The following is a 23,033-nucleotide window of genomic DNA, read 5'->3' as shown; positions in this document are numbered from 1 at the left end:
ACCATCATACATTATTAAAGGTTATGTTAGGACTGGATCGCAAACAGAAAGTATTTCATGCAAACTAACCCTCTTTTTCTTGACAATGCACCAGCAATTGTGCGCCGCGTTCTGAGTGGACGTGAACTCGTTGTTTAATAATGGTTTTAGATTTCAGAGTTAATTCCAATTCTGAAGAGGTTAGGCGTGGCATCCTTGCAATTGAATGGTACATCGAGTTCAGAATAACTGCTTCCTTTCGGATTCATGTTCGCTCGTCAGTGGAATGTCTACCTGCCTTAAATATCCCTTCCTTTCTGGGTGTTTTGCTTTTAGTGCAGTGGTGCTCCCAGCTGATCTGCAAAGAATTAGCTACTGGTGACATAGCCTCTCTAACAATATGGTAACTGAAGCTACAGCCAGCGGGGAACCCCCCCCCCCCTCCTGTCCAATCGCATTGTTATGCAATGTGCACTGTGCATTTGGAGGGCCGCTAGAAAGGCCTTCGGGGGCCTGTCCTGCCCACCAGCCTGTGTTCGACACCCCTTATTTAGTGCAAGGAATTGAAAACATAAACGAATCTTTTATCGTCAGTGTTGTTCCAAACTCTTTAGAAAAAAGTGTAAGCCTGGTTAGGAATTTTCAAACTATATTTCCAAGGCACAAAAAATAGTCTGTTGTAGCGTTGCAACAGTTCATAAAAATGATCGCAGATGTTCTAAAAAGAATTCCATAACTCTATTATATCATATTGAGAATGTATGGACCACTTTTACAACCTGGTCAAGACAGGATTGCAGGTGGGCCAGATTAAGTGGATTCCATGGTCTAATCATCAGCCTTCGGTGGGCTTCCTCCACACTAGCCCAGATTTACCTGCAACCCAGATGGTGTACGCCAAGACTAGAGAAAGTTAACCCTTTATTATGCATGTCTAAACTGGACTAAGAATGAGGGCCTAAAGGCTACAGCCTTCTCTAGCTCCCTCCCTCTGGGAGTTACTAATGGCAACCTGCTCTGGTGTTCCCCAAGACAATAAATTGTGCCTTTTCTTTCTCTCTTCCCACTTTCACGCTATCTTTCACTCCCCCCCTTCCTATTCTTTCTCTCACCTTCTGGAATGGCTCCCTCATTCTCTCCCCTTCTCCTGTCTTAGTTCTCCTATTCTTTGCACTCATCTCTCTCTCTGCTCATCTCTCTGCTCCTCCTTCGACCTATTCTCCCATCCTTCCTCTCCTCTTAGTCCCTCCCCTATTTTCTCTCTCTACTCCACTCGTACTCCTTTTTCCCTTCTCTCTAACTTGGTATCCCTTACCCTTCTACCTACTCTCTATCTTTCTCCCATCTATCTGCCTGTCCCTCTGATGCTTCTCCTTCTCTCTCCCTGTATTCCTCTTCACTCCTATTCTCCAACCTCCACACCTGTCTTCACTCTTCCACCCTCACTTCCACTCATTGCCTCTCTCTGAACCAATCTCACTTTCTAATCCCTTTTCTACTGTCACGCTTTTCTAGCTTCCCTCTCTCGCTATCACCAATTTCAACACTCACTCTCATAAAACCCCCTTCTCTCTCACGAGTTTCACACACTATACCCTACCCGCACTCTATGCCACAATCTCCAACACATCCTTAGCATTCCGCACCACCATCTGTCCTCCGCCTGGTCTCCCGGTTCGCTAGCTCTCCCTCTGACCTCACCTGAAGACCCCTCATCAATCACTGATTGGGTGAGTCTTTTATATGCTGGCCTTACTTTCTGACTGCTTCCGGGCTCCCCCTCCTTCCTATTGATCAATGTCTGCACCTGACTTCTCTGTCCAGTCCTTTCCTTCCGTTTCCTCCGAGGGCCACGCATCAGCTTCCCAATTTTTTTAACTGTTGGCCAAACCCCCTTACCCAGGTATGCATGTGTGGGGTCGCTGTGTTCCACTGTTGCTAGCTACTTGCATATCCTTCCTGCTGTCCAGGAAACTCGATGCCCTTTCCGGTAATGTGCATGTGATCAAAGGAGGGAGACTATGGTTGGTGTGGGCGCTTCTGCTCACAGAGCTGGCAGATAGGAGGCTGCAAGGCATGGTGTGGCATACCCTGGTTCCAAGGTCGCAGGTATGCCCAGCACAATTCAGGGTCCCTCCAGACACCCTTGCCCCGCCTCCTGGGTAGGATTTGCTCTGGCATTATCCCTGGTCTGCTGACTCTGAATGCCGAGCTTGGGGATATACCCAGAAACAGGAACTCTGGCTAAACAATACTGGAGTGCAACATTGGTACCCATTCACCCTTCTTGTCTGTATAGGCTTTCATACCAGGATACACAATCTGCTATTTCAAAAGCCCTGGAAAGCAGGTGGTGCACTTCTTGGGCCCTTTGCACCCCATCTTATCACAAGGAGCAAGGTTTCCAAATAAAATCTGGTCCGACAAACATTTAGAGGTCTTCCTAACATTTCCCTGGTACTGCAAATCAATCGGCATAGTGTTTCTGTAGTAGTGCCTTCTAGCAGTGACCTACAGATACTCAAACATGGGTGCATTCAGTCTCTATGGTAATAGCAGCTGTCAAGCAAAAATTGCACCTCGGCATTCCCGTCTGAGCCAAAATTAAAAACATATTTTTGCCATCTAGGCTGCACTAGGGCTGCCATCCTTTATGCTAGATGATGATGATGATGATCATGATTGTGTAGAGCCTTAACACACTTGTCTATGCTCCCTAGATATGGCAGAGTGTGCAGATGAACCCTGTGATTCCTTTACTGTTGAACAAACCGAAAAAGGTTATCAATCCACATTGGAAATCCCCAGCCCGCTGTTTAAGTGAGTATCAATAGTACAATTTGACAGATGCTAAATATATGTAGTGTGTTACTGTAGTGTCCGTTTTGGTGTTAATAATGATGGCTTGTTGATGACTGGCAGGCCAGATTTCAATATTTATTTATTGGTCACTAATTAGGCACTTATACAATTAGAAAAACTGTTTCAAAACACCCACAAGGCAAACCAGGTGGAGACAGGGGAGGTAGACAAACAACTACAGCAAGGATACATAATTGCATTAATAGTACTAACAAATATTGAGTCGAGGGAAGGGGACACAAACCTACTATGCCTTGTGAATGTTCAGAACGTGCACGTGCTGCGCGGGGGGATGAGGAAGGTGAAGGATAGGGTGCTTTGATGCTCATGGAAAAGTACTCTGGGTAAGTGCTGAGAGGAGAAGAACAGAAGTGTAACCATCAATGAGTGGGTGATCCAAGTCAGTGCAGTAGAAGAAAAGACAGCAGCTGCGATGAGAGATGTGGGGGGTCAAGGCCCTGAGGACACATAAGGGCCCTGCACATCTGTCATGCTCTGTGGGATTAGCAGGGAAGAGAGGAGAAGGAGGAAGTAAAGGGAATGGTCCTGAGGCTTTTTTGGAACTTAAGGAGGTCTTGCTCAAGACGCAGACTGAGAGGGAGGCTGTTCCACAGGAGGGAGCCTGCCGAGGAAAGTGATCGCCCACCAGCTCTCTGTTTGGCAAAGCGCTTCACAGGCAGGGAGTTGGTGCCCGAGGAATGCAGGAGCCTAGAAGTATTTGGTCAGGAAGCGTTGAAGATAGAGTGGTCCCCGGCCCCAAATAGCCTTGTGTATGATACAGAGAGATTTGAATTTAATTTGTGCTGAGACTAGGAGCATTGAAGGTTTTGTAGGGCAGGAGAGATTCTGCCCCTGGGCTTCAGGCCAAGGATAAATCTTGCTGCCCAATTCTGGGTTAGCTGGAGGAATCGCAGGGTGGAGGAAGGAAGATTAAGGAGGAGGCTATTGCAGTAGTCTAGCCTGGAGAGAACCAGAGCACGGGTAACATTGAGTCTCTGGGTGAAGGTGAGGAAGGGTAGAGTCCCTTGGAGAAGGAAGAGCTGAAAGTGGGACTTCTTGACAATGTCCTGAATATGAGGAATGAACGAAAGGGAGGAGTCGAAGATGATCTTGAGATTCCTAGCTACAGTGGAGGAGGCAGGTGGGGGCCCATGGGAGAAGGTCAGAGTGCAGGGAAGGAGCATGGTGCAGGGAACCCAATAGGGTGAATCTCAGTTTTGCTTGCATTGAGGCAGAGGTCATTGGCAGTGCACAAGGCCTGGATGGCAGAGAGGCAGTCATGGATGAAGGAGGGTGCAAGGGCGTCAGTGGGAAGTTTGAAGAAAAGTTGTGTATCGTCAGCATAGCACTGGAAGTTGGAGTAGAAGGAGGAAATGAGTTGTGACAGTAGAGAAAGGTATATGTTAAAGAGGCAGGGCTAATGAATGGACAGTATACCAACAGAGGTCCACAATTCAAGTTTTAAGCTACTAGCCAACCATTAAAAGAAATGCACCACCTCAGTTCCTCCACATGCATATAGCACACCACTTATTACTGACTAGGAATCAATTATCACTAGCCAATGGCATGTAGCGAGTGCAGACTTTGAGCCACGATACTGACAGGCTAGCTTGGTGTTCTAGGCAATGATGGCTCATGAAAACAGCACCAGAAAGTATTGTAGTCCCTTGATGAGACTGACTGAACTTCTGAAAAGGAATACTCATGGATTGGACCGAATGCACCCCTCAGTATTGGGAATTCCGATAGGACCCCGCTGGCATCCATAATTCGTGTCCAAACCCGTCCTGCGGATGGGTTCTGTTAGGTGAGCCAGTTGGACTCCAAATCTCCCGGCAAGTTTAGGTTTGCTCTGGGAGGTTCATGAAATCTGAAAAATAACTAAATCACTTGCTTTTTGTGAGATTGTCTGGAGGATCAGGAGTTTTCAGGACAAGCACGCCAACGTGTGATTTACAGGAATATTGGTAGACTTTGGAAGTATTAGGTGATTTTTCCTGATGGTGCATTAGATTTAATGGATTGTTGCTCTCTATCGGCCACCTCTTGTCTGTTTGTGTTTAAGAAGCTCCCTTTGTCTGTACTGTTTACCCGTAAAAAAAGACACTTTCCCCCTTTCCTCTGTTCCTTTTACCCTTTGTCGCCCTAAAAAGTCCCTTTCGTATTCCTAAACCCATTTAGCTGTGTTTTTGTCCTGCTATGGCTTGTGTGACTGCTTTCCTTTGTTTTACTTTCCTTGCCCTTATACTCAAAAGAATAAAAGTATTCCCTTTTGCAGTTCTGCTTGCTTGTGTAATCTAAGCAACCTTCCTGTTTGTGCACGACCCAGAGAATTCTTCCTGTTTTACCCCCCTTTGTGTATAAGAACCACAATAAATCAATTTTTTTGCCTTGGCCATGAGCTGTTGCGTGTTATTCACAAGTGTTTTATTCCTTTCTGTGGAGGTAATTGAAATAATGAAATTGGGGTGGGGATTTTAAGAAGGGAGAGTAGGTTCACTTTTCCTGGGACCTACGATGTTGTGATTGCCCTGTGCTGGTCTCTCAGGAGAATGGTGTGGTTATGGACCCAATATGTGCCAGACACCCACATCCAGAACATTTGTTGTGTGAGGTGGCAGACTCTTGTGAGGATGGCTCAGGAATAGTTTAGGAGGCAGGACTAGCTGAGAGTTTGCCACTATGTCAGGAAGTGGGAGGAGGGAGATTGTGGACGTTACTCAGAAAACATAGGAGGGTTTGCCACTGCCAGAGGAGAAGACCACAATCAAGGAGGTGGAGGGGGCGGGGCCTGTTCAATGATTCTTTCTGTAAGAGGTGGTGGATATGACTTGGGAGGACTGGCTGCCAATACTTGACTAAATGATGGAGCATGGGCATTACAGTTGGTAGTGCAGACGGAAAATGGAAAGCAATAATTGGAAGAGCTTGGTGATCCTTAGCAGATTTCTGAGGAGAAGGAAGAGACTGGGACCTCTGCACCTATGCCTGCTCTTGCAGAGAGAGCAACGCAGGCACAGGTGCACTTTTTCAATTGTGAGGTGGTGCAGGGGACATCTCAACCCCGGGCTGGACAGCGCCCACCTTATTCTGGGCTTGGGAGCACTTTAGCTGGCTGGAGAAGATAAAGAGGGGTCAGTAAGTCGTTGTGAATGGAACACAGTGAAGCTGGCTACTACAACAATGCACAAACATGTGGAGGAGAAGCATGACGCGACTGGTCTTTGGTCTGCTTCCCGTGACCCCTTTTCCAACCCACACTCATGCATTTGGGGTGGCACTGAGGGTCCGCTCTCTGGCTTTCCTTGCCCCCCCCTTCCCTCCTACTCTCCTCTTTATCTCCCATATAACCTGATGAGGTTACTAGACAAGTCTGCTTTATGAAGGTTTCATCCAAACGGGTGCTCCCTTGCTCCTCCAGAACTATCAAGGACACCATTGGCTCCCTTGCTCCAGCCTTGGCTGATTTCTGCAATCACTCCTTTGCCACTGGATCCTTCCCCTCACTCCTCAAACACTCCCTTGTGCACCCTCTCCTCAAAATGCCTTCCGCCAACCCTTCCTGTCTGGCTAACTACTCCGCTATCTCCATGACCCCCTTCCTGGGCAAACTCTTGGAGAAGCTGGCCATCTCCCAGCTTATCCACCACACTGAATCTTCTGGTTGTCTCCACGACCAACAGGCTGGCTTCAGAGCGGCCAGAGGCACAGAAACTGTACTCCTGAACACCAGTGAAGACTTGCTTTCTAATCTTGATTCCAACTCTCCTTCCGCTCTCGTCCTTGACCTTTCCTCTGCCTTTGATATGTCAGCCTTGCCACCCATATATGGCTCTGTGATATCTTTGGCATCACAGACCTGGCTCTGAACTGGTTGACCTCCTTCCGCTCTGACCGTCCTACCCATGTTCATCTGGGCCCTTTTCTCTCCTCCGTCTCTCTCTCTCCACCTGCAGTGTCCCTCGAGGCTCTATCCTCTCACCTTTGCTTTTCAACCTGGCTCCTGTAGCCCTTTTGATCTCCTCCCTCTCTCCTAACTTCCAGTGTTATGCGGATGACACGCAGCTCACCTTCAAGCTTGCCTCCGCTGCCTCCTCCTCTTCCTCTATTATTTCTGACTGCCTGTCTGTTATTCAAGCATTGTGCACTGCTAACGACCTCTGCCTTAATGCAAGTAAGACCGAGATCCTTCTCATTGGGACCACTGCTCCCTCCTTGCCTCCCACACTCTGGCCACCCTCGCTGGGGTCCCTCCCCTCACCCTCTTTTGAGGCCAAAAACCTTGGTGTCATCTTAGACTATTCTCTGCTTACATCACGGACCTTGCCAAGAAGTGGCACATTTAACTGCACCTCCTCAGAGGCATTTTCATCTTCCCTCAGAAACCCAATGTCTCCAGAGCTCTGATCCTCTCCAGGCTTGACTACTGCAACAACCTCTTCCTCAGTCTTCCTAAGCCCTGTCTTTTGCCTCCTGCCTTCGCCCCGTTCAGCTAATCCAGATTAGGACTGCAAGACTTATCCTTGGCCTCAAGCACAGGGACCACATCTCCCCAGCCCTAAATTCTCTCCACTGGCTCCCGGTTGCTGCGAGAATCAAGTTTAAGACCCTCTACATCATTCACAAGGCTTTCTGGGGCCTGGGACTCCACTAGATCCAACTTTCTCTCCCTAAATACCTTCCTGTTATTCTAGCTCCAACTTTCTGCAAATCAGATGCTTTTCCAAGCAGAGAGTGAGGGGGGGTAGATCCCTCCGCCCTCCGCAGGTGCCTCCCTCTGGAATGGTCTCCCTGCCCCTCTCAGACTAGATTGATTGATTGATATTTTATTTCTATCGCGCTTGTACACAAGTGTTTCAGAGTGCGACTAGAGCTGGATCTCCTTAAGTTCTGGAACCTTCTCAAGACCTTCCTTTTCTCTTCCACCTTCCCTCTCCTCCTCCCCTGCTAATGCTCCTGTCTGCCTCTTGACTGGCTGCCTGGTTCCTTCAGATTCCTTCAGGGCACCAGGCCCTCCTCGTCCAATCTCCCCCTGAACTTAGTCTCCCTTGACATCCCCCTCTTGCCATTCGGGCCCCCCTGCACTAGCCTGGCTGTTCCTGCACCCTTAGCCCTTCCAGCCCTCTATCTTGCACTAAGCACGTGGATCTTCCTTTGCCCTGCATTCTCTGCATTCCGCTGACTCTGTCCACCTGGCACCCCCTTGCACTCGCTTCCCACAGGCCCATCCGCTGTGACCGGCACTTCTGCCTCCCTCGCACTTCTTGTTACTGCACTTGCACGATCCGAATGTCACAAGGCCTAGTAGGACCATTTTTGTTTTTCTCATCCCTGTTCCCCCCTCCTTGTCTTGTTGTGCCTTGAAACACTTGTGTATAGGCACATTATAAATACCCAGTAAATAAATAAAGAGAACACACGCCCCAGACATATCTGCCCAGGAATGTCTGCTACCCTGTCAAACTTTGCCCATGGCACCATCCACATATAGAGCCTTGTTTCCCCCGCCAGCACTTCCACCACCTCTGCAGCTTGTTAGTTGACCTATGGGTATGCCGCTGTTTGGGCAGGCACAGAGGGACCAAATTATGCATTATGCTGTCATGCACTGCCTGCATATAACCATTGGATGCTGAACCACAAGGCACTGTTGGATGCCTCGAAGGAGAACATGCTCCGACACCAAACAACCTCCTTGTAGGTGACAGATTGGAAAATGGGCAAAAGGGTGGGAGGAGAAACTGCCCTTTGAGCTGGTGTGCAGTGGGGTCAACATAAGTTGCAATAGTCACATAGTCCCACCTGCATATGCAAAGTAGAAGAGGTGAAACAAGTTCAGAAACTAATTGAGTTAACTAGAGTAAAAGCAACTAATCTAGACTCAAATCAACTTAAAGGAACACATGTTTGCCTATATGGTGATGATTTGTGAACCTATGTTGCTAGGACACAAAATCCCTCAGATGGCAGAAATCCAATAAATCGTATTAATCCTGTTCTGTCGATATGTGCATTTTCATTTGCAGCATACAAATCACTGCCGGCTAGGAATGGGTGCCACAAATGGCCTCAATAATGCTTCAACCTGGAGAAACAGTTCAAGGGTCCTTTTGTTTAGCAGTGGGCCTAATGGACTTTTCTCTCTCTAACCTAGGAAGGGGCATCCCACCCTAACCCAGGTATCTTTCCACCCCAGGATGGTACTAGAGATGTGTAACCCCCTGGTGTCTAAAGAGCTATCTGCTTATGGTGGCCTAAAGGCTACAGTCTTTTCTAAATAAACATCTTCAGTGAACAATCTAGGGGTTCCTAACCAACAGGTTTCCCACAGGATTGGTTTGTGCCTTTCAGACACCCTGGGTATCAACGCCCTTGCTGTTCCTTCCACCCCCTGCTGCTCCTCTCCATGCCTCTATTTACTACTTGACCTCTTCTCCTCCTACTCCTCACACCGTCTCACTTCCCACTCTCTTTACTGTCCCTCCGATGGACTATTCGTCTCTTTCTATGTTGCCTCTGCGATGGGCCTCCCACTAATTTCTACCTCCACCGTTCGATCTTAGCCTCTCCTACTTCACCACTATACTACTTCCTTTTCCTCACCCTTACCCTGCCTTCTCCACCCGACTGCTCCCCCTGTCCCCACTACTACTCTCCTCTCAGCTTTTCCCCGTGTCAATCCTTTCACTTGCCCACACACACTTTAATTCACTCCCTTCTCTTCCCTACCACTCCACCAGGGCCGTTTCTTGGCCCGGGCAGAGCGGGCAACGGCCCGGGAGGCAGAGCTAATTGGCCCAGGAGGAGGGTGCAGATAGGGGCCCACCCAGAAAGCTGTCTCTGAGCTAGGCGAAGAAAAGATAATGCAGCCTGCTGTTCTGGTGGGTGCTCTTCTGCCATGATAGGCTGGCTGCTCTCTGCTGACTCGTGGATCACTGTCATGCATTTACAATATGCAAAAAAAGGAATGCATAATCCAAATGCAGTGTGTGAGATGCTCTGGAATCACACACTCTGTGCCCCTCATTCTTTGTGTTGATAGCCTTTCAAGTGGGGCCATTTATAAGTGATGGCTCATTTAACAAACCATTGTTAAATGAGCCATGACACAGACACAGTATGTGCTTAACATTTCAGTGTTAAGAAATGAACATGGGGCATTTTTATTCAGAAGGCCTGCACAAGTATCAGTTAGCAGACCAAACCCATATTCAAAGAGAATGAACATGCCACACAGAAAACGTTTCAAACTATTTTCTTTTTTTTCCATGTCTCTTTATTTGACACACCAACACGTTTTTTTGTATGTTACTTTTTAGTTACATATGGCACATCCCTGGGAAGGTTAACTGTATTTTATTGCTTAAGTATTCTAGTGGCTGCTTTGGGATATGGACTGAATGCATCCTCTCAGCATGAAAGGTCTTTTAATTTTTTTAACAAGCCAACCACTGCCCAGCACGCACTCCAGATGGCACCTCAATGTCACTTGGCACCTTGATTAGGAAATCAGAGTTCATTGTCTCACCATGCAGACAATAGTCCATAGCAAATCAATGTATTGATATGTGTGCGGCAATGATGTGTGAGCTGCACAAGTCACCACTCTGTTGGTTAATGGAGTCTATGTGGTGCTCCCGTATTTAGTAGCACGTATGCTTGTTTTGGTCAGATGTGTCCAATGTCCATACACCGCCCACACTTAAACACATATAGCAATCAAAGAAGTTGCCTAAAATTGTACATCCACTAGGCCAAACATCCTTTCCACACTGCCACACCAAGAGTTTCACTAGCTGCAGGCCAGCACTAATAAGAGATGCTAATGCCAACTCTGTTAGATAAACCATGTGCCTGCTCCTTTTTGCAGAAATAATCCCTGAGGATTGCGTAATGGTGAAGAGGTAGTGGCTGAGGAACTGTGGACCCCTTTCCATGCATTAGAAGCCGGTTTTGTTTAAAATTCTTCATCAGCGTATTACTGGTCAGGCTAAAGTTTGTAAGAGGTACAATCTTTTCTGTGTCGCATATCTGTGCATTGTTTTTTGGGTGTCTCTGGCACGGTATCCTGTCCTGTCTTTAGATAAAATTCACTAAAGATGTTTCAGTATTGGAGGTTGGGCATGTTCACACTGAGACTCGGCTCTTCCTCATCTAAAATTCCTCAGAAACAAGAAGCAAAAGAGCCCTTGTACGCCATTAGAGTGGCTCATGGTGCAGCCATGTTATACTCGCATCCAAAAACTTAAGCTGTTTGATTGAGTATGTATGGTTCATTGTTACACACATTTTAATGATAGGGTGAGTGTTGTGAACCGTGAAGTGAGCATCAAGCCATGTGCCTTTTATGAATTTAGAGATTCACACATGCAATCCTTTTATCACAGACTGGATTATCAAATATAGACATCTCTAATTTATTTATTTATTTATTGTGCATTTGTAAGGCACTTCTACATCAATTAAATTGTGATTCAAAGTGTCCACAGGACATCAGGGAGGGGACATGAGGATGAAGGAACAAATACAACAGTGAAAGGTAGAGGCAGACCTACTACGCCTTGTGAGCATTCTGAACGTGCAAGTGCAGGGAGAGAGAGAGAGGGATGAGTGAGTGGGGGGGTGGGTAAGTGCTCGGTGTATCAAGAGCTAGTGTATGAGCAGCTGTAAGTGCCTAGGTGGAGTGGTCAGCCGCAAATCAATAGGTAAGTACAGGCCTGTGGTGACATAGTCCAGTGGGTGCCAAGGCAAAGTGCTGGCGCGGGAAGGGGATGGAGGCTGTAGGTGATTGGGTGTGGGAGGCCAGGACCCGGGAGGACACAGAAGGGCCCTGGTCACCGATCTCAGCAACTGTCGGATTTAACAGAGGAGGGAGGAGGGGAAGGACAAGGTGAATAGGAGGGTCTTGAGGAGCTTCCGGAATTTGAGGAGACCTGCCTCAAGATGAAGATGTGGTAGGCTATTCCATAGGAGGGAGCCTGCTGAGGAGAGGGATCGGCCACCCGCTCGCTGTTTAGCAAAGCATTTAACACACAGAGAGTTTGTGCTGGAGGAACGTAAAAATCTATATGGAGTGTATTTAGTGATAGCAAGTTGTAGCTAGTGTGGTCCCCGGTCACAGACAGCCTTGTGGATGATGCAGAAGGATTTTAATTTGACCCTTGCAGTAACCGGGAGCCAGTGGAGAGTTTTTAGGGCTGGAGAGATGCAGTCCCTGGGCTTAATTCTGGATGAGCTGGAGTGGTCGTAGAGAAGAAGAGGGTAGATTAAGGAAAAGGATATTGCAGTAGTCTAGCTAGAGAGAACCAGAACTCTAGACACATTGAACTTCCGGGGGAAAGTGAGTAAACAAAGAATTCCTTAGAGGAGGTGGAGTTGAAAGTGGGACTTCTTGGCAAGGTCCTGAATGTGACGGATAAAGGAAAGAGAGGAGTCGAAGATGACTCCAAGGTTTCTAGCTTTCGATGAAGGAGAACGTGGAGGGCTCATAGAAGATGGCCAGAGTGAGGGACAGAAAAAGGGAGCAGGAGTCGCAATAGGAAGGATTTCAGTCGCAGGCAGAGATTATTGGTAGTGTACCAGGACTGGATGGCAGATAGGCAGTCAGGAATGATGGCGGAAATAAGAAATGGATCAGAGGGAAGTTTGAAGAAGAGTTGTGAGTCATCTGCACAACAGTGGACATTTGGGGAGAAGTCGGAAAATGAGGTGTGCAAGTGGAGCAAGGTAGTTGTTAAGGAGCCTGGGAGAGAGGTTGGAGCCCTGGAGGACGACACAGATAGTTGAGGATTAGGAGCCCATAATAACCTGGGGCGACCTTGTCACTGAGGAAGGCGGTCAGCCAGTCACTTGCCCGCTCTGAGATACCAAACGTGTCGTGGAGTCATTCTATGAAGATGGAGTGGATGACCATATCAAATGCAGAGGAGAGATCAAGTAGAATGAGAACAGCTGGAGAGTTGGAATCAAGAGTTGCAAACAGTTCCTCACAGGTGTTCAGAAGAGCAGTTTCCGTGCCTCTGGATGCTCAGAATCCAGATTGATGGTCCTGGAGGCAACCAACAAGTTCTGTGTGCTTGGTCCGTTGGGGGAAGACCAGCTTCTCCAGGAGTTTCCCAAGGAAGGGGGTGATAGATATGGGGCGCTAGTTGGCTGCACAAGATGGGTCTGCAGAAGGTTTTTTTCCAGAGGGGGCGCACAACGGAGTGCTTGACGGAGGAGGGGAAAGATCCAGTAGCAAGTGTATTTGCAGAAATCAGCGAGTACAGGGGCAAGGGTGCCAATATTATCCTTAATGGTTCTGTAGGAGCAAGGGGAAACCTATTTGGAGGAGACCTTCATGGAACTGACAACTTTGGTGACCTCATCAGGTGTAATAGGAGAGAGAAGGAGGAGGGAAAGGCAGAGGGAAAGGCAGAGGGAGGATGAGAGGCCATAGGAGGCAAGTGGAGTGGGAGAGGGACGCGAGGGTGCTCAGGATGTCCTGAGTTTTTGCAGTGAAGTATGTGGCCAGTGCGTTGCAAAGGGCCATGGAGGGAAGAGGTGAGGAATAGACTGCAGAGAGGTTGGCTAGTTCCCTGCAGTTTTTAAAGAGTTTGGCTGTGCTGTTGGAAGCACTAGAGACACAGACCTGGATGTGGGCTCTTTTCTTGGTGCGGATAGAGAGTATGTATTTCCTTTGGAGCAGGCGACAAGCCAGTTTGTCAGAGGGTGAACCTGAGGTCTGCCACTTCCGTTCCGCAGCTCTACACTGTAAACACAGTGCAGAGCTGTGGAACAGAAGTAGCAGTCCTCAGGTTCACCCTCTGACAAACTGGCTTGTCGGCATGCTTAGAGGCATGTTTCAGCCAGATCCTCATGACTGGGGCAAGAATGTCGAGAATATCGGTAATGGCAAGCTGGAGGTTGCTGAGAGCGCGGTCAGAGGAAGAGTCTGTATTGGGGAGTTCGACGGTGGATGAAGGTAGATACAAAGGCAGCAACTGATGCTTGTTTCATCAGATGGATGTTCGTGAACAAGGTTTCCATTACTGAGGGAGGCATGGCCAGAGGGCCGAGAGGACCCGGGTTAGAGGAGAGAGTAGTCTGACCTGGAGAGTGGAGTCTTCAGTAGGGAGATCGGTGTGGATGAAGGCATCCAGAATGTGACCAGCTGAGTGGGTAGGACCAGAAGGGAGAATGGGGAGGGAGAGTGAGGTGCAAATGTCATGGAGGAGAGTGGAGGCCGTGATTGAGGAGTCAAGGTGGATGTTAAAATAAGTGGTGGTTTGTGAAGAGAATTCAGCACACTCTCAAAGGAACAGGGTGGTAAAGCAAGGTGGCTTGTAGATGGTGGCAATGGTCTGTGAGGATGTGGTAGAGATGACCAACTTGCAAATCAGGCTCTCGATGGAGGAGTAAGGCTGGGTGGGTATGGGGGAAGAAGGGACCGACTCAGGGAAGATCAGAGCAACCACACCACCTGCATGGTCAGGGCAAGGCTTGGAGATGATCTTATAGCCAGCAGGGAGAAAGGAGTCAAAAGCAGTGACTAAACTGGCCTTGAACCGCGTCACAGTAAGAGCAAGGACATCAAGGTTGCGGTCTTCAAGAAGGAAGCAGATGTTGGCAGAGTGTTTGACAGCAGAACGAGCGATAAGCGTGGCGAGATGCAGGAGATCTCCACCTTTTGAAGGTTTTTTGAGGAAGGGTACGGGGGCATTGTACACCAGTTGGAGGGGGGAGCAGAGAGAGAGGAAGGAGTAGCAGGAGTGGGGAGGAAGTTAGTGAGGGATGGCAGGCCCGGGTCAAAGAGGAGGAGGTTGGGTTGAGGACCCTGAACCAAGATAGTGCCAGTGTGATGGACATTAATGATACACCTGGATTATGCGAAGCCAGCCAAGAGGACTTCCCATTTTGTCGCACGACACAGAGGTGTAGTTTGGGAGTGACATGTGCCAGTCGGAGTTAGGGGTGAGGGGGGTGCATTCTAGTGTTTCACCCTGGGCACCAAGTTGGCTAGAAACTGCCCTGCACTCCACTCATACACACACATTCACTTCCACTACCACTTCCTCTCACCAACCAAAACCTCCCCTTGCACACCGCCTGTACAGTCCTCCTCCACTTTCCTCCATACCATTCTTCCTCTGCCTGGTCTCTGGATCCACCTCAGTCTCCTCTGGCCTACCTGAACAACCGACAACTTCCTGCCTCCCAGCTCTCCCTTTATATTTTCCTCTTTCTCCCCATCCCTCATCATCCACACTGGTTCCCCTCGCCAATCTTCCCCCCTACACTCCCCAGCCAGGAGCTTTTAAAAACAGAGAATACAAAAGGTGCACTCTCCCCTCTTTCTGATGCGTGGGTCTTGCGCGGTTCAGCAATAACGTCCCACCTTGGTAGGTTATGGGATTCACGGTCCAGTTCTTATGAGGGCTTTGTCAGCCCTTTCAGTCTGCAGGAGAGCCTTTCCACTGCTCTCTCTCGGTTAAGTGTAATATCATGTCGGTCGCAGTTCTTTTGTGGTCCTTGTTGGCCTGTCAATTTGCTTGGTTAACCGGGGAGTCATTTGGCTCTCTGCCCGGCAAGTGCAATATCCATAGAGCACTTGCTCTGGGTGTGGCCCTAGGCCATTTCTCATTGGCACTGCGAATCTCCTCCTCTGTGCTGTGGATTGCGGTTTCCAGGGTCTCCGAGTGGTTTCTACGCCCCATACTGCTGGTAATTGCACTTGGGCTCTCAGTCACTCAGGGAAACATCTGTTCGGCTGTTAAATGTGCTTTTCTTTAGGGGGCATGCTGGGTGATTTCTGCAATGATAGAAAAAGACTGACCAACATCATGCAAGAAAAAAGAAAAGTATAGTATGATTGTCAGTGGTACTGTAGGCAAGTACACTGTCCCTATGAGAATGGGCAGGGATTGGGGCACGACCAACTGCCACCTTCTCCCTCTGGGGTAGGACTAGCTCTGGTTTCCACCCTGGGAGGCCTTTCACTCCTGGCTGAGAGGGGTCCCCATCCCCACTTGAGAAGATCATACTAATGACCTTATCACAGGGCCTCTTCTGTTGTGTTACTCAATCTGCTATCATGGTTGGCGGAGAGGACAGTGTGTATTGGAAGTGGTGGAGACCTATGAAAAACGCTTTGCACCATAATCACTTAATTGAATGACAATATTAATAGGGCAGAATAAAGTAGAAGCCATGCATTTAAGATATTAAGAGGATGTGAGCTGATTAAACATCAGACTTTGTTACATTTTCAAATGTACCATCTTGTCAATGACGGCCTGAGATATGGTGTGTTGTTTAAAGTAACTGTTTAAATGTTTGTAATTCTAGAACCACATGCAAAAACTGTTCTTCATAGAAGATGAAAAGGCACTGCAGCAAAATGTAACAGTTGAAACTTTCAGGAGATGTTGTGTTCTCATGATGACTCGCAGGTATTGGAGTAGGCGGAAAATGCTAATTTTACAGCTTTCGTTTAACAGCAAAGGCTGAAAAATGTCTTGGTGGTACTACTGTGTTCTGATGAAAGGTGCCTCTATGTGCATTGATGTCCAAGCTCTGGCCTTCTCGCTAATCTCCTATTTTAAAAGTATTTATAATGAGATTCCAAGCAAACTGCTGGACAGATTGCAGCTTTCCAAAAGTGGTGCAGTCAGAAGGTTCTGGGGGTGCCGTAGACATGACCATGTTTCTTCATGGCCTCAAGAACACACCAACTCTTGTAGATGTTTCAAGGGTTTTTATTTTCAGAATGATCAAAGGGCTTGCTAAGGGCCATCCCTTTCTGTCGTGTGTAGTGCTTGCAGTTCCTACCCCAACCAAGGTGTATGCCCAGCCCAGGATTGTCAGTCGAGATCAGTAACCCCTACTATCTAAGAATCTTTCTCTCTGGTTCTGATTGCATAATGCAGGGTTATCTAACTCCAGGGCCGGAATCCTGGCAGGTCTTTTAGTATGCCTCTCATAAATATTAATCAGAAGAAATGTGAATACATTTAGAATCATTGCATGCAAATTTAGCACATGAATATTAATCAGGGGTATCCAGAAGATCCAACCGGTTTCTGGCCCTCGAAGCCTGCAGTTGGACAATCCTGGCCCAAAGCAAAACACAGTCTCTCTCGCTAAACTCCCTCTAGGAGCAATGTAGGTGGTGCCTGAACTAAATTCCCCAATGCAGTATAACGTAATTGTTGGTGCCTTCCAGACACTCGCGCCTCACTAGGTCCTTTCCTTTCGCCCCCTGGTATTCCTCTCCCTATGTGTATCTCCCTTTCCTCCTCCTACCTACTACTCAACCCACTGTCTCTCCTCCCCTTCCCTCAAACTTCCTCTTCTCTTCTATCTCTCTGATGTTCCTCTCTACTGCTACTCTTCTCACTCGACACTACTAATACTCTTCCCCCATAATACGTCCCCACACCACTACTCCTCATTCCACTCACCCCTTCTGTATTGCTCTCCCCAAAGTGCAGGAAACAAACATAAATCACCAATGCAATTACCGAGCAAATATTTTGAACGTAGACAGACACAATAACTCACAGCCACGCATTCTTAGAAGATAATCAGCTCTTATACGGCTATTTATTCCAAGCTTAAAAATACATAGAAATAACTCACAAGAATAATATGGACATAAATCACAGAAGAAATAAAGAATTCAAAAGGAAATACATCACGTGAGCGTAACAGAATTCCTCATCTCGCCCAGAAGCGGCTGGAAGACCCCGGGAACAGCCAGGCCGAGAGCACCACAGCTCACACGAGGGCCGGACGTAAGCGTCCTTCTCCGGCTGAAGTCTCATCTGACCATCTCCGGGCTTCCGCATATATACACACTCCGCAAAGGGGAGTAATTTCTCGAACCTTCTGGAAATTGCACTTGCACAGTTGAGGAACAGCCGTCGGTTGCCAGCTGGGTCAATCGAGAGCTCCCCCCAAGAAGCGCAGTGCCTCCCATCTCTAATAACACGCTCCACGGAGAACAGTAGCAAACCATAACAAAGTTAGCTTTCCCAGCAGAAATGTCCTTGACCGCATGCCAGGTTTGGAAAGAATGTTTTTTCTCAGCATCGTGAATCTAACACTCAGCAAAATGTGTGCAGCTTTTCACTGCGGCATGAAGTAAATATCCATCATGGCTCCGAGCGCTCCCAAAATGCATTGCGCACCGGCGCCATTTTAGTTCAAGCATAACAATTCCACCCTTGGATATTTACCTTCCATAGCCCGGTGGCACAGGAACCGGTCTCTGAAACCTACGAAATGTTAAAACTAAATTGGGAATACATTGAATGCAACAACAACAAGCAATTATGATAGACAATATAATAAAAATGCAAGCAAAATCGTAACGTAGTGTAACCCCAATATCAGGTATCCATGAAAATGACCAATCCCACCAATTTCTATTACGATCTTGAGACACTTGAGAAATGAGATCCCTCAAACCTCGAATATGACTTTCAATAGATCGTGAATGGTCACTTAAATTGAAACAACACATACCTTCAAATGCATTACACCCTAAATTATGTTTTAGCAATAGATAATCAACAGCAGCTCTGTTCTGCAAAGTTGCTTTTCTAATAACTTGACTATCAAGGAGTAATTCTTCTAATGCCTGCGAAGTATGATTAAGGCTTTTGACTACTAAACATGCTAATTTCATCAAAGATTTGTAACCTCCAGCAGCTAAACCCCAAACTCCCCCTAATGAAAGGGTTAATGCTAGAACCTCAGCTTCTGATAACAAATGTACATGTGAATCACAGTCAGGAGATAGACCTACAGATTCGAAAGTTGACCTTTTACCTCGAGTTATCGCTGAGTGTAAAGGAAACATCATTAGTCCTAATCGAGTTAAAGCACATGGACCTCCAGAAATGTGAGCTGGAATATAAGTATATGTAATGTTACCACATGAAAAGAGCCATCCTGTTGGAAGTTTCACATGATTCAAATGACTGGCAGTTATCACTGTATGATTACAAGACATAGTGTTATTTACACTGGTGCATTTGCGTGGCACTCGCGAACCCAGTTGTCTCTCGAACATTGTACGATTGTGCTGATTGGTCAACTCAATTTGTCGGCATTTGCCAATTTTTTGTGCATTGCATGTCATAACGCAACATACATCACCTTGGGTTATATTATAAGTAATAACACGTGTCAAATTTCTCCATTTACGGTCAGTCTCTTGGCAGAACCGACAGTATTCATAAACTGAAAAAGATTGTCTAATATCTGAGTCTTGAACTAAATAATCATTGTGTGTGACGCCGAAGATATGCTTTAAAACCGGAACAGGCGTCGGCACTGCTACTAAACACGTAGTCAATAAAGCTTCAGCATTGGGCACATCAGTAAGACAAAAGTGTGATATGTTCAGTACTTGCTGTGCCAGATATATCCACATATTTTCCTCTTGAGTAATCATAGGAGAATGTTTTCGCCTTCCTACGAACGCATCCTGCACGACTGGCATCAAGGTTGTTTTCACTTGCTCCTGATGTGTCTGTCGCATTTCACGAATCCATGTCTTCTGTCTGGTTGGCTTTTCCGCACTGGCATAAGGCTGCTTGGGGATAACATTATTCATCACTATCAGTATCCCCTTGATCACTGACACTGATGTGACATTTTTCGTTGGTAGCAGCAGACTGTTTAACTCTCCCAAATGGAGTCCACTTAGTGCCACAGTTACACCAACCAGACACAGGATCTACAAGGCAACCCCTGAAAAGAGATATCAGTGTTGCACATCACTCTCTCAGGTAACATTTGTCTGCGGGTACATATTGCCATTTCTTTCTACCGGGCTCCAGTACTAAAACTACTTGGTCTCTGCCTGATGCAATGACATCTGCGGGCACTGGTGGGCCACTTGGCTTTTCCACCCACACCTTTGCACCCGGTACCATACTGTCTGAAGAGCCAAAACCGCGGTCCCCACGGGTAGTTAACACTGTAGGAGGCTCCCCCTTCTTAATCATGGACAACTTAATGGGAATGCATATTAATTGGGCCACTCTATCACCCTTGTGGATTGATAGCAATTGATCCCCACTATTCATTAGGATGACTTTAATCTCGCCCTGGTAATCAGCATCAATTACCCCTCCCAACACTTGAACTCCCTTCAATGCTAGGCCAGATCTAGGGACAATCCATCCCATATGCTCTGGGGGAATCTGTACTCCAATCCCTGTTTCAATTACAACTATTCCTCTTGGATCTAATCTGATTTCTTCATGGGAATGCAAGTCTACCCCTGCTGACTCTGGAGTTGCTCGATAGGGAGCTAAAGAACCTGGAGTAATTTCCCAGTACAATAGTGTTTCTCTGACTGAATTGGGTTGAACCTGTAAAGTAGGAGTCATTAATCGAATCAAAGGAGTTTCATGTTCATACACAGGCCTGTTGTTTAATACTTGCACCGCATCAAACACACGATCACGCCAGCCCGTCAAACTGCCATCTCCAGATTTGCGCAACTGTTCTTTCAATAACCCATTCATTTGTTCAATTCACCTTGAAGCAGCTGGGTGATATGGGACGTGGTACACCCACTCAATGCTCTTTTCCTGACAAAACTCCTGTATTAATTTGCTTTGAAATGTGACCCATTGTCACTTTGAATCTGCAAAGGCACTCCATAATGTAATATGATCTGATCTAAGAGCCTGATGGTGTTCAGTTGGGTTGCACGTTTGCACGGCAAAACCATCAAATATCCTGAGTATGTATCCACAATAGTGCATGCATACTGACAACCTCTACTGATTGGCATGGGACCGATATAATCAATCTGCCAAATTTGACCTGGTAATTTTCCTCTTCTCAATGTGCCTCGAACAATTTGAGGGATAGGTCTATGCAATTGGTGTTGGCACACGGGACATTGGAAAATTATCTTTTTCACTACTTCTAAAGGAAGACTGATTCCTCGAGCTTGTGCCCACCTGATAGTAACCTTTTCTCTAAGGTGCCCACATTTCTGATGGGCCCATTTGGCCAAACCCTCCAAATCGTCTTTCTGAGCCTCTGCATCCACAGATGAAATCTTGGTGTGTTCGTCTGCAACATAATTAAACCAACGTTCTAATGAGTCTGTGGCACAATGCGCGTCCACATGATATACAGTGACTTCACTTTGTAATAACATTTCTGCAATATCTTGCCACAGTTCTTTTCCCCACAACTCTTTTCAATGAATCTTCCACCCATTCTTTTGCCAAGTTGGCAACCACACTGCCAATCCATTCGCCACTGACCATGAATCTGTGTACACATAACATTGACCAGGGGTCTCTTGTTTCAATGCTTGGTAAACTGCGTAAAGTTCTGCAAACTGACTGCTCTTCCCTTTCCCTGTCGTTGTCAACATCTTTTTTGTTTTGGGATTGTACAACACTGCTTTCCAGTACCGCTCAGTTCCCACATATCGAGCTGAACCATCCGTGAACCAAGCATGCTCTGTTTGCTTCACGGTCAAATCGCTGTAAGGTACTCCCCATTTCACGGGAGACGCATGTTTTTCAGGCACTTACGGTGGTTTGTAATCTGAGGGCGGTATGTTGGCTACTTGCTCATGTAATTTTGCCACTCCACCCTTTCCTGATTTGGCTCTGTCTTGAATATACCATTTCCACTTAATTATGCTGGCTTCTTGAGCATGTCGTATTCTATGCGTTTTAGGAGAGCTCAGTACCCATTGCAGGATTGGTATTTCTGGTCTCGTGAATACATCATGGCCCACCGTCATCTGCTCGGTATCAACAAGAGCCCAATAACATGCCAGCAATTGCTTCTCGAACGGAGTATATGAGTCACCAGCGTCGGGCAACTTACGACTCCAAAACCCTAATGGTACACATTTCCTGTCTTGTTTCTGCCACACACTCCAGTTAGCATAATTGTCTTGTACAGACACATTTATTTCCACTTCTCCTTCCTTCAAGGGTCATAAATCAAGCACCTGCTGTACGGTGTATTTCGCCATCTCGAAGGCTTTCTGCTGCTCTTCCCCCCACTGAAACTCATATTTCTTTCGTGTCACCTTGTAGAGGGGGGCCAATATCTGCCCTAAATGAGGAATGTGCTGTCTCCAAAACCCAAACAGTCCTATAAACTGCTGAGCTTGCTTTTTGTTCATTGGAGTGGTGAATTCAAGTATTTTCTGTCGGGCTTTTGGCACCATTTCTCGATGCCCATGATGCCACTGAATCCCTAGGAATATCACTGTTTCAGCTGGACCTTGAATTTTACTCTGATTAATCTCCCACCCTTCCTTTTTCAATCCTTCCATAAGGACATCTAACTGGCTTTGCACACTGTGCTCATCCTTGCCTTGGATCAAAATATCATCAATGTAATGAGAGATTTGTATGTCAGGTTTACACGGTATCTTGTCTAAGTGCTCTGCCACCAACCGGTGACAGATAGTCGGGCTGTGTCTGTACCCCATAGGTAGCCTTGTGAAAGTGTACTGACGTCCACTCCACGAAAATGCAAACTATTCTTGACACTCGTCAGCAATTGACACAGAGAAAAATGCATTAGCTAAATCGATCACTGCATACCAAGTCCCCTCAAACCTTTGGACATTTTCAATCAAGGTAATAGCATCTGGGACGGCGGGCACTAAGGGAGGAGTGTGTTTATTCAACTCCCTGTAATCCACCGTCATCCTCCACGACCCATCTCCCTTTTTAATAGGCCAGAGAGGATTGTTCCATGAGGTAGTAATAGGGCGTATTATACCCGCCTCCACGTACTCTTTGATGGTGTCTGAAATTTCCTTGTGCCCCCCAGGAATGCGGTATTGTTTCATTGCTACCCGCTTGGTTGCCACTGGCACTTGTACTGGGGGCATCTTCAATTTGCCTACGGTAATGGGGGTACAGATTAATGCACTCACCCCAAACTGGTGCGTTTTACCGCCAAGTCCCAAGGTTACCCTTCCAAAATGTCAAAGCCAATTATATATTCAGGTATCGGGACAATCAACAGTTGGTATTTCTGCCTATTCAAATTGCCTATTTTCATCTCCACTTTCGTTTGTACTGCGGCGGTCTCCTTTCCCCCTAGACCTGTAATAGTAAACTGTTTGCCTTTAAATCGTGTTGGATTACCATGAATCAAAGAGGCATCCGCCCCGCTGTCTATCAATGCTCGCACCCCTT

The 23,033-nt window shown here is 47.0% G+C and overlaps 1 protein-coding gene across 1 annotated transcript in view; it reads left to right on the top strand.

Moving 5' to 3' along the window:
- ASCC1 (activating signal cointegrator 1 complex subunit 1) overlaps positions 1-23,033 on the top strand; it is an 857,123-nt gene that overhangs the window by 83,080 nt on the left and 751,010 nt on the right. The window contains exon 3 of the mRNA XM_069610516.1: positions 2,700-2,799. Coding sequence (XP_069466617.1) covers positions 2,700-2,799 — 100 coding nt within the window. The remainder of the gene's footprint in view (positions 1-2,699; positions 2,800-23,033) is intronic.

This window comes from Ambystoma mexicanum, chromosome 8 (genome assembly GCF_040938575.1).
Source record: "Ambystoma mexicanum isolate Mex_15411 chromosome 8, UKY_AmexF1_1, whole genome shotgun sequence".
NCBI classification, from domain to species: Eukaryota; Metazoa; Chordata; class Amphibia; order Caudata; family Ambystomatidae; genus Ambystoma; species Ambystoma mexicanum.
Note: the sequence above shows the minus strand (reverse complement) of the source record. Positions and strands in the feature narration are given on the sequence as shown.